The following is an 18,645-nucleotide window of genomic DNA, read 5'->3' as shown; positions in this document are numbered from 1 at the left end:
CCTTCGCTTCCATTGCCATGTGTGCAGCATCAGCCTCTGCTATCCTGGGCTGCTCCTCTCTGCTGAGAGTTACACTGCTGCCATAGAGTCCACTTGTGGGGAGGCTGCAGGGCCAGGAGTAGCCACAGAGCTGTTTTCCTGTCCCCTGACTGCAGGGCCCTCCTCCTGCCCCCGACACAAGGGTGCCCTGCAGACCCAGCAGCCTATGGACCTCCTCACTGCACTGGCGGAATGGTTTCAACAAGCTCCTTGATGAACATCTCCACGGTCCTCCAGGGCAAGCTACATCAGCTCCATCAGCTCTTTGTCGCACAGCCTGACATCACACAGGGCAGTGTTTCAGGATTAAGCCCTCCACTGCCATTGCTGGCCACCAGTGCATGTCAAAAATGGCTCACAGCTCTTGGTGTAGTCAGGGCAGCACAGGATTCAGGACCTCCTGGTGCAGCATGAACAGCTCTGTTCAGGCCTGAGACCAGAAACCACCAACTGTAGGCTCCTCCTCTGCCTCATCATAGTTCTAATCCTCTGCTTCTTCATCCTTCTCCGCATCTGACAATAGCGAAGGGGACAGAGAAGGGGACAGTGAGAGGACAGATATGCCGTAAATGGGAGCTTCCTGGACATAAGCAGGTACAGATGGTGCTAGAGGCCAGATGATAAAAGTTCAGGTCCCTGTCATTATCATATACAGCAACCTTGACTGCTTCCATGACCCCCCTGCAGAGCAAGCAGCTCTCCTGCTTGCCCCACCACAGGATGCAGCCAATGCAGAACACCTGGTGGCACAGCACGACATAGGTAATGTCTTGGAGCACATAATGGCAGATGGGACATATCCATTCCTGCTCTGCTGCCATGCTCCTCACGCTGTGGCTAGAAGGGGAGTAAAGATGAGGAGCTCCTCTCCAGGAGCACCACAGGTGTGAATGTTGCACGCTGAAAGAGGGAGAGAGGCCACAGTCAGTCACTCACAGGTACAGAGAAGAAATGTCCAGGTCCCTCACCAGGACACCCTCCTGGCCCCACACCTGGGCCGCCACATGCTCTACAAACTCAGGTGCCTCAGGATGCAGCCTCCAAGCCTCACATACACGCTCAGCAGGAGTCCAGGCACAAAACTGACTGGGCCAGGCTCTGCTCATGCCCAAAGATGAGCAGTGAGGGTGCGTAGTCCATCTGCTCCCACAACAGCACTTGGCTATTGTGTCTGCACGTGCGTCTGGGGCTACCACTGTGCACTTCCAGCCTCTGCCCTTCCCTTTCCCCTTCTCCTGGTACTGCTGTTTCCTGACAGCTCCCAGCTCTGGGCTGTGCCTTCACAGGGGCCCATCAGGTGTCCTTGCCTCTCTCTTTTGTGCCCAGAATACCAACCGAGCTTGTCTAAAAACAAGTTTCCAAGTTTCAGAGAACACCAGATATTTCTTTTTCCCTTTTTTCTTTGCGGTGTGGTGAGTTTTTTTGTTTGTTTGGTTGGTTGGATTTTTGTTTGTTTTTCATTTTAAACATGCCTGCAAGATCCACAGCTTCTAAAATCTGCTTCTTTCCCTTGTTCTTGTAGAGGAGGGCATTCATTAACATATTCAGCATGTCTCCTCTGCAACCTCATCCTGTTTGAGTGCTCTGTGATCCTCAAGGATAAAATAAATGGTATAAACATGATGTTTTGGTGGTGATAGATTGGTGGAGGGAAGAATGCGACACTGCAAGTGGCAGCCCCAGCCCTGTTTTGAGAGTAACCAGGACTCTGCAGAAGAGTTAGGCTGGAGAGCTGAGCAGAGAGGAGCCTGATGAGGTTCACCAATGCAGAATGCTACATCCGAGGAGGAATAACTGCATGCAGCCACACAGGTGAAGGACTGATGTACTGGAAAGGAGCTCTGCAGAGGACCTGGGTGTCCTGGTGAGCAGCAGTCTGACTATGAGCCAGCAGTGTGCACTGATGGCCCAGAAGCCCAGTGGCATCCTGGGGTGCATTACAAAGAGCTTGGCCAGGAAGTCGAGGGAGTGCTCCTTCTGCTCTGCTATGCCCTGTTGAGGCCACATCTGGAGACCTGTGGCAAACACTGGCCAAGTTGAAGCGAAGCCTGTGCCACGCTCCCGAAGCACGCCTGGGCCCCGCCGCTCCCCTCAGGGCCGTAGGGCGCCCGCCCCGCCGCCATCACGTGACCCGCGGCGGCCTCCCCGCCGCCTCCCGCGGGCTCGGCGCTGCCCTCCTTCCCCGCGGCCCGTCCTGGCCGCGCGCTGCATTGTGGGAGCGGCGCTAAGATGGCGGCGGCCGCCGCTGGGTTGAGCTGGAGGCGGGTGTCTTCCTTCACGGGGCCGGTGCCGCGCTCCCGTCACGGGCACCGCGCGGTCGCCATCCGCGAACTGGTCATCATCTTCGGAGGCGGCAACGAGGGCATCGCCGACGAGCTGCACGTCTACAACACGGGTACGCGGGGCGGGGCGGGGCGGCGGGCGCGGTCCCGCCGCGGGCGGGGGTGGGGAGCGCGGGGCGGCGGGGAGGAGAGCGCCGTGCCGCTGTCACGGCCCTGCGGGGCTCGGGCGCCGTGCTCGGGATTGCTGCCCGCCGCCTCCCGCCCTGCCCCGAGGCCGCTGGCTGGAGTTTCTGTGCGTGGAGTAATTCAGTGACGCACCTTTCCTTCGTAGACACCTATGACCATATGACCTGACCTATCAGACTGCCCCTTTGCTGCTGTCTGTCACACGGCAGCGTGCGGTGGGGTATTGGTGGCAACCTCAGCTGCTGTACCGCCAACATCCACCTCTGACGCTGTGGGCCAACATCGTAAAATTGGAGGCGTTACGTTTGGGGCAGCTTTTATATGCCTTTTAGAGCAAGAGCTAAGTCTGTTTTTAGTGAGTCTTAACATCACGTTTTCATTTTTCTGCTCCAGTAACAGGAGGGGCCATGACCCACAGTGAGAACTGCTTAATCCCCTGAAGCAGTGGCCGCTGGAAGCTTTGAATTTCACAGTTTTCTTCTTAATTCATGAAAAAAAAGCCTTAGAAAAGGAAGATACAGTATTTCTTGTAATTCCTTAGTTCTAGCACAGTTTGAACGACAAGGTGCTACTGTATCGGGCAGTCTAAATTGTGCATTCCTGCCTCTTTGTCTCTTCTCTCTCGTTTCAGGGCAGTACTTGGTAGGTACAAACATTGGTCCCAGAATTGTGTAATTAGTTTTTCAATAGGGCTATTAAGAACAGGCACACTGCCATGCTGCTGCAGCTATGATAATTCTGTTTCTAGGGCTGGTGCTCTGAGTTAGTGTAGTTGTCTCTTTTGTGTGGAACAGCACTTGTGTTCCTCATTAGCTTCTTTTTTCAGCAGGTCTGTTAAATTGCTGACCCTCGGTAACTGTCTTGACAACCTCAGGCTCATACATTGTGTAACATTGGTTTTATAAAAGTGTTGGTGGATTGTTTTGCTAGTTTTGTTATTTGCTTTGGTTTTCTTTCTTAAGTGTTCTCAATCGATTAACTGGTATTTTAAAACACAGTGTTAAGCAGCCCATTCACAATCATCTACATGTAAATTAGTAATTTAGACAGCAGAGGTGTTTAAAAATATACTTTTTCTCTGTGTTTTGTTGCTTAATTCCCCTCTTTTTTTTTTCCCAACTGTAGCTACAAATCAGTGGTTCCTTCCGGCTGTAAGAGGAGATATTCCTCCAGGCTGTGCAGCGCATGGATTTGTTTGTGATGGTACTAGAATACTAGTCTTTGGAGGAATGGTTGAATATGGAAGATACAGTAACGATTTATATGAGTTACAGGTAGGGGATGTTTGAAAATGTTCCAGTTTGGCAGAGTACTACATTTACCTATTTAGGAATAAGCACATTTTACGTTACCAACTATGATATGAGTGAAGATATTTCTGATTTTTCATTTCTTTAAGGCAAGTCGATGGCTCTGGAAGAAAGTAAAACCTCAAGCTCCTTCCACTGGATCACCTCCTTGTCCTCGACTTGGCCACAGCTTTTCTTTGTATGGTAACAAGTGCTACTTATTTGGTGGCCTGGCAAATGAAAGTGAGGATTCAAATAATAATGTTCCCAGGTATGCTGGTTTGGATTGATCTCAATGACTTAAAAAAGCAACAACAACAAAAAAAAAGACTAGATGCAACAACTTTGAAGAGGAACATTCTAGGGAGGATGTCCTGTACGATGTGCTGATTGTAGGGTAAAGGGATTGCATGCTAAGAAGCTTAAATATTCCTTCTGCTGATTGCACTGAATAGCGCATGGACTACAAGCTCTAACTTTTTTGGAGAGAAACCGGAGAAGACTTTGCTATTTTCCCTGGGTGATGTTTTTAAGAATGCTTGTCATTTAGAATTACTTAAATGCGTGAAGTCTCGTGGGTCATCAGGGAATTCACAATGGAATTTTCAACTATAATGCTGTGGAAAAGAGTTAAAATATTTTCGGAGTAACAGCTGGAGTTGCCTTTATTATCAGTAAAAACTTCTATGACACTGAAATTTAATACTGTGTTCACCTACATTTGAGAGTGCTTATATCCACTGAGCAATTTGAAACTCATTAAACAAGAGGTATCCAGAGCGAGTGCCAAGATTTGAAAGTTATCTAAAAATAGCTTACCAGCATCAACACTTGGCTCATTGTTTGTTGGGCAGCCTGAACACATCAGAAAAGAAACAGCTTCTTTTGTTGCCTCAGAGTTGCAGAAGTTCTTGAACATCCCATGTGCGTTTCTTAAGGCTCTGCAGTTTATTCCTGGTTTCTTCTTACATAGTAATTTTGGCTAAGAATGTTGTTTTCCAGTTTGGATTGTTCTTTGCTGAACCATACTGCGTGAATTATGATATGAAAGACTACGATCTTAGAGGCAAGAAGTTACCATAGTTCATCTTTTGTTGTCAATTAGTTTTGTTTAGGTACTGTCCATAATGCCTTCAGATGTTCTGGGATTTTCAAGTTCTCCACTCTTCCAAAGCAGAAGTTGTAACACATAGAAGTGATAGGGGTTTTAGGCTCATGTATAATCTTGTTTATAAACATACTTTTCATACTTCTTCAATAAATCTGTAGGTATTTAAATGATTTCTACGAACTGGAGCTGCAGCATGGATCTGGAGTTGTTGGCTGGAGTATTCCTGTGACAAAAGGGATCTTGCCATCTCCCCGAGAATCGCACACGGCCATTGTGTACTGCAGAAAAGATTTGGGAGCTCCAAAGATGTATATTTTTGGTGGGATGTGTGGCTGTCGGCTTAACGATCTCTGGGAACTTGACATAGGTAAGTTTATTAGCCAGTAGAAGTGCAGGGGCCTCACTGTCTATGAATAAATATTAAATTATATGAGGAGTAGTGGCGTTCTGTGGTGCAGATGTGCTATCATGAATTACACTGTGGTGTTAACCTTTTGTAATTTTTGAAATGAGACAGATACAGCGTTGTATACATTTATTATTCTCACCGATTTGAGTTACGGTGTGAGATTGTTGTCTTAGATTGCATTAAAGACTGTTGCTGTGAATAATCATAAAGAAAATGGGTTTAATATGTCCTTTTGAAAAACAGTTGTTCAGAATTTTGTATGATTTTTAAAAGAAGCTTTAAGTGCATGTTATTGCACTTTGTTTTCTAAACACCTTAAAAAAAAGGTGAGGTTTTGTTTTGTTGAATTCTAGAGGTATGTTCCCACCTAAACCCCAGGTAGTGAAATACACAGCAGTAAGTTATTTGAGGATTTTTATTCTTTTTCTTTTAGAAACCATGACCTGGTCAAGACCAGAAACTAAAGGGACAGTACCACTTCCTCGCAGTCTCCATACGGCCAATGTAATAGGAAACAAGTATGTCTGTTGTTAAAAGCTCAACTATAGAAAGGTACACCTAGTAGGAGAATGACGATGCTTATCCACTACTACTACTGAGTAAAAACCATCAGCCCTGTAGAGTGCTTTTCTGCTTCTGTTACTCAGTGGAAATTTACAAGTACCATTTTTAATTTAGGGTTATTAGATTGTCACCGCTTCCGTACAGCGGGATGGGCTGTTCAACCCACTGGCATTTTTCCAAACTTCTTGGTGTGTCTTTGTACATTCTGGGGCAGAATCAGTTGGACCTGAGCTGGCTCCGTCAGGAGCCAACTTCAGTCCCTCTCTGTCTGTGATGAGGAAATAGCTACACAAAGTTAATTGGCCCAAAGAATAGAACTAGTTCTAGGCAAAACCATTCTGTATTTCTGTGGACCAGTTTTTCTGTGCTCTGTTCTTCATTACTTCACTTCTTGTTGTCATGACTTGTTTTGGCAAGATAGAATGGACTTCTAAAGATGGATTTCAGTTCATTTTATATCAGTTTACAAGCTAGGATGAGAAGAAAGAGGCAGCAGATGGGGAAGAAGTGAAAAAGCTCTGTGTTGTCCGAGCTAAGAGCTTAGCTTTTTTTTTTTAATGTAGAAAGTTTTATTAGGTTGTAGCTTGCATTGTGCTTTTGAGTTCCAATGCCTGACTTAGATACCTGTCTTCTAACTATAGAAGTATTTTTTTAGAGGTCTACAATTAAAGTGTAGAAATTCCATGTAAATGCATGATTTTCAGAGAGTCTGAGCAGTTTGGAGGTTTGTGAAAAGATCAAGAATCAACTTCAGTGTCTGGGAAGTTGTTTGAGTTTGTTGTTTGGCTATTCTGTTTTGTTTTTTAATCAGTTAACTTGGTCAAAATTTTCTGAAGCTAGATGTATTGGAATCCTGTTGCAGACAATGTGATGTAAACCAGACCTGTAAAGCACTGGAAGTTTTCTGTTTTGTCCTAGTTTGAGAGAGCACATGCAGCAGCTGTGGAAATGTTAATTGGCTTTTCTTTTTCCCTCTTCCCTCTTTTCTTTCATTTCAGAATGTATATTTTTGGTGGATGGGTTCCACAGTCAGCAGGAGGTGAAATTTCTACTCATGATGGTGAATGGAAATGTACCGGTTCATTTGCTTATCTTAATTTGGGTTAGTGCTTCTGTCTTTCTCGGAGGGGGCATTGTGAATTAACACTTTTCTAACAGAATAGAATGAACTTTACGAAGACGCTGAGAAAGGTTAGAAGATGTACAGCTGCATCTTGTACTTAGCTGACTACACAAGATAACTATGTTTTTCATCTTTCTTAAGAAGTTATTTTTTTTCTTTTAAACATTCAGCAGATTTGCTGATGCACATCCTTGTTCATACACCTATAGTACTAGGAATATAGTTAATGCTTCTTCATTTATAGTGAGACACAAGAGACAGATCCTGAAATGTTTTTTCTAAATTGTGACAGAACTGTCCCTGATGTTGTATTTGAAAATTGATCCTGCATTAGTTGAACATATCATGCAGATGAATTGGAAAGTGATCTTCTCGTTGTAGTATTAAAAATGCAAATGCAGTCATTATAAAAACAGAGGTAATTTATTTCCCTTTTCTCTGAGCAGTTAAGTGTATTAACGTATGTATTGCTGGTTTTGAAAAACATCTAGAAACTAAGTTTTTTGAGTTTCATTTACTAGATACCACAGAATGGATAGGCCTCATCTCAGATTGCCAGGAAGACAAAAATAACCTGTTACCAGGGCCAAGAGCAGGACACTGTGCTGTAGCAGTTGGCACTCGTCTGTATATCTGGAGTGGTAGAGATGGTTACAGAAAAGCTTGGAACAATCAAGTTTGCTGCAAAGACCTTTGGTACCTTGATACTGGTGAGTCAGAAATAAATAAGGAAATTGTTCTGTTATCTGTATTTTATTAATGTATAGGAAGCTGTCGTGATCACAAGCTCCAAAGCTGTGGCAAACACTAGGGTGTTTTAAATTTTAAAGCTCATTCATGTGAATCATACTTCACAGCCAGTTGTTTGAAGGCTGCAGCTGTAGCTCCATCAGGAAGAAAAAAAAGTCTTAATAAAAGCTGTGCTTAATGCCCCTGCAAGAACATTGTGCCTAGATTTCATGCCACAGTTGATAGATACAGGGTCCTAACAGATGTTTTAGCTAAACTTGAAGTTCCTCTCATCTCTTCTTAGAGTGTTCTTTTCTACTGTTGCTTTATTTTATTTTATTTTTTATTTTTTTTACCAACTCCTTCTCCTCAAGGCGTCACTGCTGCTGCTGCTTCCTCATCTCCTGGGCTGTTGAAAGAAAGATACTATTGAATCAGAGAAAGGACAAAATTGTTCTGGGGCTGAAGGAATTTTTGGAGCACTATTTGCTCATTAGTAGCTGGAGCGATGGATATTTGTTTGATGGCAGAACACTGAGATAGTATAGGGAGTGAGGGGGCTGGAATAGTACTTTCAGGTGGGAGTTCTTATCTACCCAAACAGGAGTGTGGGAATGGTTATTGGAGACTGTGAAATGTTTAGGGCAGTGGAGAACATGTTTTTGTTGGTGTTTTGGTTGTTGTTTTGTTTTGTTTTTCCCCCCATTGACAGGTTAGAGTAAGAAAAGGAGTAGCAAGGGTCAGGCATCAAGGCAAGTGAGGGGAGCAGGTCATGGGCACTGAGTCATGCCTGGGCTTCAGCCTGCACAGGAGTTTGAGGGAAAGTTCACTTTAGCTATAAAGAGCAAGCAAAAAAGAGGTGTAGTCTTCTGTGAATTTTTTTCAGGAATATGTGAAGCTTTAGGAGTCAGAGCTGTGTCCAGTCTTCTGGGAGGAGACAAGGATCTCTTCTGTGTGTAATTCCTGTGATGATGTCTACGCAACCCAAAGACATGCCAGCAGCAGAAAACCCAGCCATTAAAACCCCAAGGCATAAAAATGTCATTATTTCTGAATGTCTAGGATGGCTATTTGCAATTCTGCACTTATTTTGACATTTTTGACAATGTCTCCTGCTTAATTTGTTATATATTATACGTAGGTGAAAAGGGAACTCTTGGGTTTTGCTTGCATTATATAGATATTTCTTAAAAGAGAGCAGTTTCAAACATGGCATCTATGTCTTCCTGGTTTCTTGTAGAGAAACCTCCAGCGCCCTCACAGGTACAGCTGATCAGAGCTACAACCAACTCTTTCCAAGTGAAATGGGATGAAGTACCTACTGTTGAAGGATATCTTCTTCAATTACATGCTGACTCACCATTGTCATCAGCAGCTGGAACACCTGGCACTGGGATTCCTGAAGCATCAGCGCTGAGTTCACAAGGTAGTGGTCAGAGCACCTTATGCTTGTGCAAAGGCAGAGTAGATACCTGTATAAATAATTAAAACGAGTTTGTTTAAAACAGTAAGATAATTTTGAGAGTCCCTGTTTCTTTGACCATTCCTGAAATACATGTCATAATTGTAGAGAACTCAGCTTTAACCTGGCTCTGTTCTGGTTAGCTATCTGAATGCTGAATATATTTGTGCAGTGCTGCATTGTTTGAGAGCAGGCAGTGAGGATTTTAACTGACTGTTTGGCCGTGCAGTCTTAACAGCCGAGTCATCCTTTAGGCAACTTCATGTTTCATTCTTGCTTACTGGAACAGATTCCACCCAGCATAATATGAAGCTTTATGTAACTGATTGGAATTTGCTTTTGTTTACCTGAAAGGTGGCTCTTCTCTGCATCAAAACCCACAGTCATTGCCTAGTGTCCCTTGCCCAGAAATGAAGGTGGATCATCCCAGCCAAACAAATAATGTCGTTCCTAACAACGTAAGTGTAAACTGAAAAACACCTAGGTAGAAAAGTGGTGCGGGAAGTGAGAGAAATGCCAGACACTTTCTCAGTTTTTAAAATCACTGCATATCTTTAGAACCCCAGAATCAAACAACAACAAAGAAGACAGCTGCTGAAGTGGTTGTTTGCTTTATTATGTTCACCTGATTTTAATCATTGATGCAGTCTTTAAAGTCCTCTTTGTGGTAATGCATAGAGAAAACTGTGACTGTATTGAGCTCCAGAGTGCTAAATGGAAGCCTGATAACGGTAGAAATATTTTACATCTTCAAAGTGATCATGAAATTAGCATGGGAAACAGGAAGGATAGTGCACGTTTCTTCTTTGGTAGGGTTTTCATGCAGTTTTAGATATTCCACTGTTTTGCCAGTTTGAAGGAAAGAGGAAAATCTTTGGCAAGAGGATCACATTTTTAGAAATATAGTCCTTTTCTGAGTTGTGTAAGCCCTCAGATCTGCATGGAATCCATAATGTATTCTTGCTGAAAACACTTGTAGAAGTATTGTGAATTTTACTAACAGTAGGAATCTTAGATAAGTACCAGGAAAGCAATGGCTGAAAGCTTTTCTAATTGTCCTTTTGCTCTCCCCCAGTCCCCCCTTTTCTCCCTAGTGGGCTTGTAATAAGAATGTGAGCATGCTCAGATAAAATGTGGCATGGGATAGGGATACTTCTAAGTCAGTTTAGAACTTGAGTCTTTGTTTTATATGGCTAAACCTGGATTCTTAAGTTTGGAGGATTTTCATTTGATGTTTTTGAGCAAGTGTTTTTGTGCCATGTGTGCAACTGACATTTCTGAACTGCACAGTTAAATGTTAACCAGTGTATTGTTTTGATTAGGTCCAAGTTACCCTTTCATCCAACTCATTATTAAAAATAGAAGGAAAAGAAAAGGTTGCAGCACCTGAAAACAAGACTGCACAGGAGACTATGAAAAACCATGCAGATGCAGCAGGATTCAAAGAATCAAATGCCCCTTCTCTTTTGCCTGTTTGTACTTCAAGTAAGATATCTATAGAGTACAAATTAATAAAAAAACAAATGTTAAATGACTCTAATTAACACAAAGTAAGATTATTTGTCTTGCGATTTAAAATCAATGTGGATGCCTTTGTAGTTTATAAAGTTCCTTGTGCTAGCTAGTACTGTATGTATTTTTAGTAGACATGAGGGAAGATGGATGCGGTGAATCCAGGCCCAAGCACGTTTTCTTTTTATGCCATTTAGTTGACACGACCATATTTGTTATCTTCAGTGTGACTTAAGTATTGCGTGGAAATTTTGGGTCTTGGTGCTGAGCAAGAAAAACTTCTGCGTTGTTGATGAAGTTGATTGTTTTAAAACTCTGATGTTCATTTGTGTGGATGGTTTTTTTTGTTTTTATCCCAAATCAGTTCTTTCTTGACTACTTGGATATGAAATTCATCTAACACAAATGAAATTGCCATTTTAGTACAATTGTGTACATATATCTGGTTATGACTGTGCAGACAGGTTCTTAAGCTATGTACATAAGGAAAGCATTTGTTTTATTTGTTCACAATATTCCATATTGATTTCATATTCAGATCTAATCTAGATCTCTTTTTATCTGAAACTAAAGCCTTTAGATTGAGATCTGTGTTACACATCTTCTAGATTGCATTCTCTTTCATGTTTTCTTTTTCTAAGGTCCTCAGACTTCAGCAAATGTAGGTGAATTACATGACTTGGACAAACGAACTGTAATTCCCGATGCTTCTGTATCCAGTACTGTCTCCAGCACACAAACTATGGTAACCCAGCAGGCTGTTAAAACTGAATCATCAAGTACAAATGGGGCAGTTGTTAAAGATGAAACTTCACTAACAACATTCAATTCAAAATCTGAAGGTTTGAAATGTGTTTCACATACTGTATTTTGAGCCATATATATCTAAGGCCATCAGAGTTCCTGTAGTGTGGGATTCCTGTCTTGACTAGTTCCTGGGATAGAGATAGGGCTTTGGGCTACAGAGGACCTCAGGCAGCCTGAATGATCTCTGCTATGATTTTTACATACTTCTAAAAATCAGGGTGTTCTTTTTATACATTTGTAAGCCACTTTGTTTTCTGTAAGTGAAAAGTCCTTTAAGTCTTTTATGCAGATGCCTGTTTTATTAATAGCCGTGGTGGGCAGTTTTGTTGCTTGTGAGACGTTTGCTTTCATCCGGTGATTGCTTTTTTTAGTCAGCAAAAGTCTATAGCTTGTTGCCTTGGATTTTTTTGATTTTAAATAACTGACCTCTGTAACGAGCACGACAGCTCATGTGGCTGGCTCACCACTAGGCAAACGTGGTGACCTCTTTACAGTGTGTTTGAAGTGTCTAAAGCAAAGCTAAACACATCAGTAATTCTTCACATTTTTTCTTGAAAATCAACAGGCTGTGCTTGCTGCTGTTTTGAGTGTTAGCTAAAGAATGGTATTCTCTTGTTGATACTGAATAGTACAATTTTTACTGAACAATATTGTTTTTTAAAAGCAAAACACAAACACAGGTATAGAGTACTAATATCCCCTTGCATTGTTCATGTGCTTTGATTTATTCTTTAAAGATTACATTTTAAATTTAAGTATTATGTTCCTTAGTATTGTTAAAAGATTAATTGCTCTTATTAATACAGTCTGAACTCTTAAAATCAGAAACGATGTGTTAAGATTCTAGGCTAGGCTGTTTGTACGGTGCCATCAGCACGTGCCTCAACCTGATACATAGATTGTTTGTTCATGATATTCCATATTGATTTCATAGTTACATCACACCTGAGGATTCTTTGAGACCCGCCTTCCAAGTTCTGTCTCTATTATCTGCAGTTATCTGTGCTGTCAGGTTCATGTGAATATAAAGAAAGTCAAAATTAGTTGTTGTGTTATAAATAGAACTGCATGCAAAAGAGCTCTGAGACATACTTTTGCAGCAAACAGTTGTAAATGACTGTTGAGATCAATTTTGTGGACACTTAAATTTTTCTTACAAGTTAAATGTTTTCAATATAACTTTTTATTTCTAGCTGCTGAAACTGCTTATTTCATGCCTTCAACAAAGGTCAATGCTGGACAGGCAAATGATTCACATTCCTCTGTAAGTCTGCAAAAACAAATTGTATTCTGTTGGTTAGCTGTAAGAGCTCTTCTGTTTTTCTTTAACTGTGTCTCTTTGAAAGAGGAAAATGTATGTTTAGGGCTGGAAGTGAATGACACAGGGGTAAACATTTTCTGTTGTAAAACTAATTGCACTGTGTGGGTTAGATTTGAGTCTAAGTAGCAGTTGCTTAGCTGGGAGGAGATCCAGGAATGTGTTTCAGCTGTTGAATCATTTTAATCGACGGGAGCAGTGGAGTGGGCTTTCTGCTGCATGATGTGCAAATGTGGAATGTTCTTCTGTCTGCACAGCTGAATTTGAGATATGCATTAAATCAGGTGTAGTGTTAGCTGCTGATGTGTAGGTTTGAAACATAACTGAACTGACATCTTGATGTTTTTCCCTAGAAGAGATGGGGACTGGCTATGCAAGCTGTAAATACTTCCTGAAAAAAAGTAAATGCCTCCTATTTCACCTGCTTACATTTTAATACACAAAACCAAGGTGCTATTTTTGCCACCGAAAGAGTGGAGCTAAGGATGGGAAGAAGCAGCAGCTATTTAAGAGTTGGGGTGCTTTTGCCAATAGCAGCTGACACTCCTGCCCCTTTTCCACACTAGCAGGAACACCATAAGGTGTGGTGGACAGCACTGGCCGTGCAGGCGCTCTTCCTGGTGCCTGGAGTCAAACAAGAAAGATGGCTTGTCTTTCTGGGTCAGTCCAAACAGTTCTCATGCCTTCTACAGCTGTTGTCCTATGCCAAAGCAGAGGCTGTTTTCTGAGCTGTAAGTTTAGCAGCTTTCTGCAGGTATCCACGTCACATCACTTCTGTTAATCTCTGAGCAGAGTTAACTCATCACTACATGCTGCCACACACACCTGGTTCTACAGCTTCAAGCTTCTTCCCCTCCCTGCTTCAACTAGAATGTCAGAGATGACATTCCAGCTAGTTACTCTATTTTTTAAGTGATGATCTGTTCCTAAATTTTTGAGAACCTATTGGTTTTGAACTGTATGTTAATAGTAAATTCATATTCATTTGAAGTATAAAAAATAACTCGCCGGTATGAAAGGGAATTCTGCATACTCTAGAATCTTGAGCTGTTTTTTTTATACTGTATTGAAGTATGGATGGTCTACATAACATGTTCTTCAAATACTAGAAAACTCCGCAAAGACAGATGGCACCAGTGAAATCAAGGGAACGACAGTGGTATGATGTTGGAATTTTTAAGAACAGCAGTGCTGTAGTGAGCCAGTTCTACTTGTTGCCAGAGGAAACACTGAATGCTTCTAACAAGGTAGCTGCCCATTTTTCCCTGCCGTGGTTTGCACTTGTGCATTTTCAAATATGGTGCTCATATGCTTGACAACAAAATGTAACAACAAGTTACTGATGTATTTGGCCTACTTATCTTTTTTTAATCTATATCCTAACAAGACGCATCTTTTTCTGTTGTTTTCTTCTAATTATATAGAACATTTTATTGTGCTGTTGCTAATTCTTCCCATGTTTCTATTTGTAGCCTTAGGAAGGAATTTTCAACTCAGTAAACTTTCAAACCTCTGAAAACCGAACAGTAGAGAACTTTGCAATATGTGATTTCAATAGAGCACTGAAATGTTTCAGTCACTTTCTTCTCTGTCTCAAGGATCTTCACTTTGAAATTCTTAAAAGTACTAATACTTCTGTAGTTTTGGCGTGGAAGTGTAAATTATGGCCTAGAAACAAAACTGATTACTGTGTCACTCAAACAGCCAGAAATGCCTACAGTAAGAGACTGTATCTCTTAAAAAGATCTGAGTTAACTTCAAACTCAGAAATCAGTGTTCACTTGCATAGACTTGTTGCTTACTTGCAGTCACCATATGGCCTGGTATTTAGCCTTGCTTTCTTTCTGCCAGAGTAGATCTCTGCTTTACCTGCAGCACTTCACATGTTAGCAAACAACTTAGGTCTCTTGCTTGTAGATGGAGTATTTGAGAGAAAATAAAACCTATGGAGGGATTTTTAACCTCTGCTATGTATCTATGTGTTAATCAGGCAATCTGAGCACTTTTCTCTACTTCTGTAGATACTGATTATAGTGCCCTGTTATGTAAGGTATCTGTATCTTTCTACAGTGTATTTGTAGAATTGATAGTATAAAAATGTTTTTTGGTTGCTGATGGTATTCCATATACTGTCTTACACCAATGGATTTTCTTGAGATGAGGAACAGAACACTTTTTTGAAAGCACATGCCAGTTTTGAAGACTTCACATAGCATGCTTTACAGTGTTTATATAGACTGTGATTTCTTGTGTGTTTTTTGCAAGGAGAATAGTTCAGTAGATAGGTCCAAGGATGTATCAGTGCATGAGTTAGTCATGGAAATACACTAGTACGTGGTGTTTCAGAATCATAGAATGACTTCGGTTGGGAGGGATGTCAAAGATTGTCAGGTTCCAACCGTGCTGCCACAGGGCTGCCTGCCACTAGATCCAGTATTAGATCAGATTGCCCAGTGCCCCACCCAACCTGGCCTTGAAAACCTCCAGGGATGGTGCATCCACAGCTTCTCTGGGCAGCCTGTGCCAGCACCTCATCACTTTCTCATTAAAAACTTACCCCAACATTTAATCTAAATCTCCCTTCTTTTAGCTTAAAACCTTTCCCCGTTGTACTATCTCTCCCCGTGTAAAAAGTTGATTTCCCTTGTGTTTATAATCTCCCTTTAAATATTGGAAGGCCACGATGAGATCTCTCCACAACCTACTCTTCTCCAGGCTGAACGGTCAATCTGAGCTCCTTCAGCCTGTCTTCATAGGAGAGGTGCCGCAGCCCTGTGTTCATCTTGGTGGCCCTAATGTGCTTGCTTGTAACTTACTAACTTCACTTTTCTTTAGAAACATTGTGATTACCATTTAATAAAACTACAACTTGTAGCTATAGGAATGATTGTTATTGAAAGAAAAATAGTTTTGAGGACAGGGGAGTATACTAATTAAATCATAATCTATGCAGTTGGAAATGCTGCTTTTTCTTTTTCTTTCCCAATTAAAACTAGAGATGCTGTTCAGTTTAAATGTCTGTGGGTGGGGGTGGGTGGGTGTGCAGTGTGCTTCAGTCAGGGCCCTTATATGAAAGGTTTCAGTGAAAGTACAAAAATGTTAAAATCAGTTCTTCTATTTCAGTTAAACTTATCCATGTTTCTTGCTACCACTTTATATTTTTAGGCTACTTTTGTAAAGTATTCTAATGTTGCTTTATTTTCAGATGGAAGATGCAGATGTACCAGACTACAGGTTACTGAAGAAGCAGGATCTTTTTCCAGGCACAGTGTACAGGTTCAGAGTTGCTGCAATTAATGGCTGTGGTGTTGGGCCTTTCAGTAAAGTGAGTGAATTCAAAACATGCATTCCAGGTTTTCCTGGAGCTCCTTCAACAGTCAAAATCACCAAGGTGAGAAATACAGATAATGGCCGGTTTTTATTTTTTACGTGAAAATTGTCCTAGTGAAGAGTGTCAACATCTTCACTGGTGAATTCTGCCCTGTGTGATAAGCTAAAATGGAAATATTTTAAGACTTAATGATCATGCTCCAAGGTATATCTTAATCCTGATAATTTTCCCATTAATTTATTTTCTTGTGCTTTCAATTTCATAGGAGTCAACTGTGTTTTTTTTTTTTAAAAAAAAAAAGAAAAGAAAAGTCAGAAGGTACATTATTGCCTCCCAAGGATGATTGTTTTAGTCTTTTGGCATAAAACAGTTGTGAAGAAAACAGTTACCTTTTTCAAACTTAGAGCCCACCCCTGGGAAATGAATTGACACGCTAAAATGCATTTTTATCTCTTTATCTGCTCTCTTTCAAGTAGATGCCTTTCACAAACCACTGCCACAACAAATTCCACCTTAAAACATTTGGAGAGGTTTTTCTTTGTTTGTCTGAGATTTGTAATTTGTTTTAATGGTAGATGGGAAACATGGAACAGTAAAAGTCATCTCCTGAAATCCTTGTAGATGTACTGAGCTTTCACTAGTACACAATTACATGAAAAGCTGTGTTTTGGAAGTGTAGTGCCATTTGTTTTTATTCCCTCTTGTATGAATCAGAAAATGAGTGTTCTTGTTTTCCAAAATGTCCTTTGGCATCTGTGTTGTCTCTGCGTAAGTACCAGTAGAAAGAAATTGTTACTGCTTGAATACAGAAACACTGACAGAATAGGATAGAATTTCAAGATGCTCGCTAGAGAAATGTGTTTGTGTGTGTGTGAATAAATATATATATGTAGTAAATATAATATACTTTATAAGTCATGTATGTAGCTGAATATGGTTCACTGCATGGTATCATATTTTCTGTTTTTTTCCAGAGTGTTGACTGTATTCATCTTTCCTGGGAGCCTCCTGCTTCACCCTCTGGCAATATTTTAGAATATTCTGCCTACTTAGCAATACGTTCCACGCAATTGCAGGAAAACCCAAACCAGCTTGTATTCATGAGAATATACTGTGGTCTCAAGACATCTTGTGTAGTGACTGCTGCCCAGCTTTCAAATGCTCACGTCGATTACACTTCCAGGCCTGCTATAGTGTTCAGGATTTCTGCAAAGAATGAGCGAGGCTATGGACCGGCCACGCAAGTTCGATGGCTTCAAGGTAATATTAGTGTCAGGCACAGTGACTGAGCAGCTCGTAGCTTTGGGCAGAGCTGTTGATGGCTCTAGAACCAACGCTGCTTTGCTCAGCACTGCACTTTGCACAGCAGTGAAGTATCGTTTCGTTCTGTACAAGTTTTATGTGGCTGTTCAGTTTAGCATTACATTAAACAAAACGATACTCGTTCAAGCGGGTAGTGAATGTTGGTTATGGAACCTTACCTCATCCTTCAAATAGTAAAATCCTAATAAGCATCTGATTTCCCCAGGCTTCACTTCAGCTTAGAAAAATTTTGTATTATTAAGAATCCAGTTCCGTGCGTGGATTTAACCAAGTTATTTTCAACCTTTTGCCCTTCCGTATCAGGATATTTTTCATAAAGTCACGTAAGGTGCATTTCTGTGATTGATATACTTTTTGAAGTCCATGTTAGAGTTCTTCAGAATAGGTTTCATCATCTCATTTCTGTCCTTGAATTTGTACAGGTTTATGATTACTTGGGAATGGGAATGGACCGACTGGAAATTAAGCTTCATTTTCAGCCTGTTCAGTTCCTCAGTGTCCATCTGTGCAGCTGCATAAATGCTAGCACCAGCACAGAGGCACAAGGGACTGCTGAGAGAGGGCCTGTGGCTTCTGACAGCAGCATATAGTCCAGAAGCATAGGTTGGGTTGAAGTGATTCTTCATTCCTGGTTTCCATTTTGTCATCTAGGCAGTTTCTGGTTGCCATCAATTGATTGTGTTACTTCACTTTTGGCAAATAGCCTTCCAGGGCCATGCTAACCCTTTACATGGCAAGGGGTTGGGCCACAATCCGTATCCCAGAGCTGTGCAGCAGTTGTTTCAATAGTGTTCTACCACTGTATCCGTGTGGGATCACGAAATGTCTAACAATGTCTCCTTCTTTTTGCAGATATGAAAACACCAAGCTCAAAGTAGAAACAGCGTTAACACATTTCAAGTTCCGAATGTAGTGTTTAATGTAACTCTTGTACTATTTGTAAATGCTACAAATATTTTATTTTTGCATTGTTTTTATCTTGAAAGTATATAACCTTTTTTACGTTTGAAACATCGGCGTTATATAGCCTTGCTCAGGTCTGAGTACCAGATAGGAACTATACTGAGGATGCTGGGGTAAGAGGACCACGCTCTATCCAGCAGCTCTTTTTCATAGCTGTAGTTAAAATGTTGTAGGTATATCAGCTCTCAAATAAAGGA

The 18,645-nt window shown here is 41.4% G+C and overlaps 1 protein-coding gene across 1 annotated transcript; it reads left to right on the top strand.

Moving 5' to 3' along the window:
• The first annotated feature begins 2,265 nt into the window (after positions 1-2,265).
• HCFC2 (host cell factor C2) lies at positions 2,266-18,645 on the top strand. The gene is made up of 16 exons (XM_065743116.1): positions 2,266-2,434; positions 3,633-3,781; positions 3,907-4,067; positions 5,066-5,274; positions 5,750-5,834; positions 6,879-6,982; positions 7,525-7,713; positions 8,973-9,158; positions 9,549-9,652; positions 10,517-10,679; positions 11,348-11,548; positions 12,707-12,777; positions 13,941-14,078; positions 16,037-16,222; positions 17,137-17,422; positions 18,338-18,645. Exons 1-16 carry the CDS (start codon positions 2,269-2,271, stop codon positions 18,361-18,363), a joined length of 2,424 nt encoding a protein of 807 aa, XP_065599188.1. The 5' UTR covers positions 2,266-2,268; the 3' UTR covers positions 18,364-18,645.

The sequence above is a fragment of the Cyrtonyx montezumae genome, unplaced genomic scaffold (assembly GCF_038088225.1).
Source record: "Cyrtonyx montezumae isolate F1298 unplaced genomic scaffold, pur_monq_1.0 scaffold_3, whole genome shotgun sequence".
Classification (NCBI taxonomy): Eukaryota; Metazoa; Chordata; class Aves; order Galliformes; family Odontophoridae; genus Cyrtonyx; species Cyrtonyx montezumae.
Note: the sequence above shows the minus strand (reverse complement) of the source record. Positions and strands in the feature narration are given on the sequence as shown.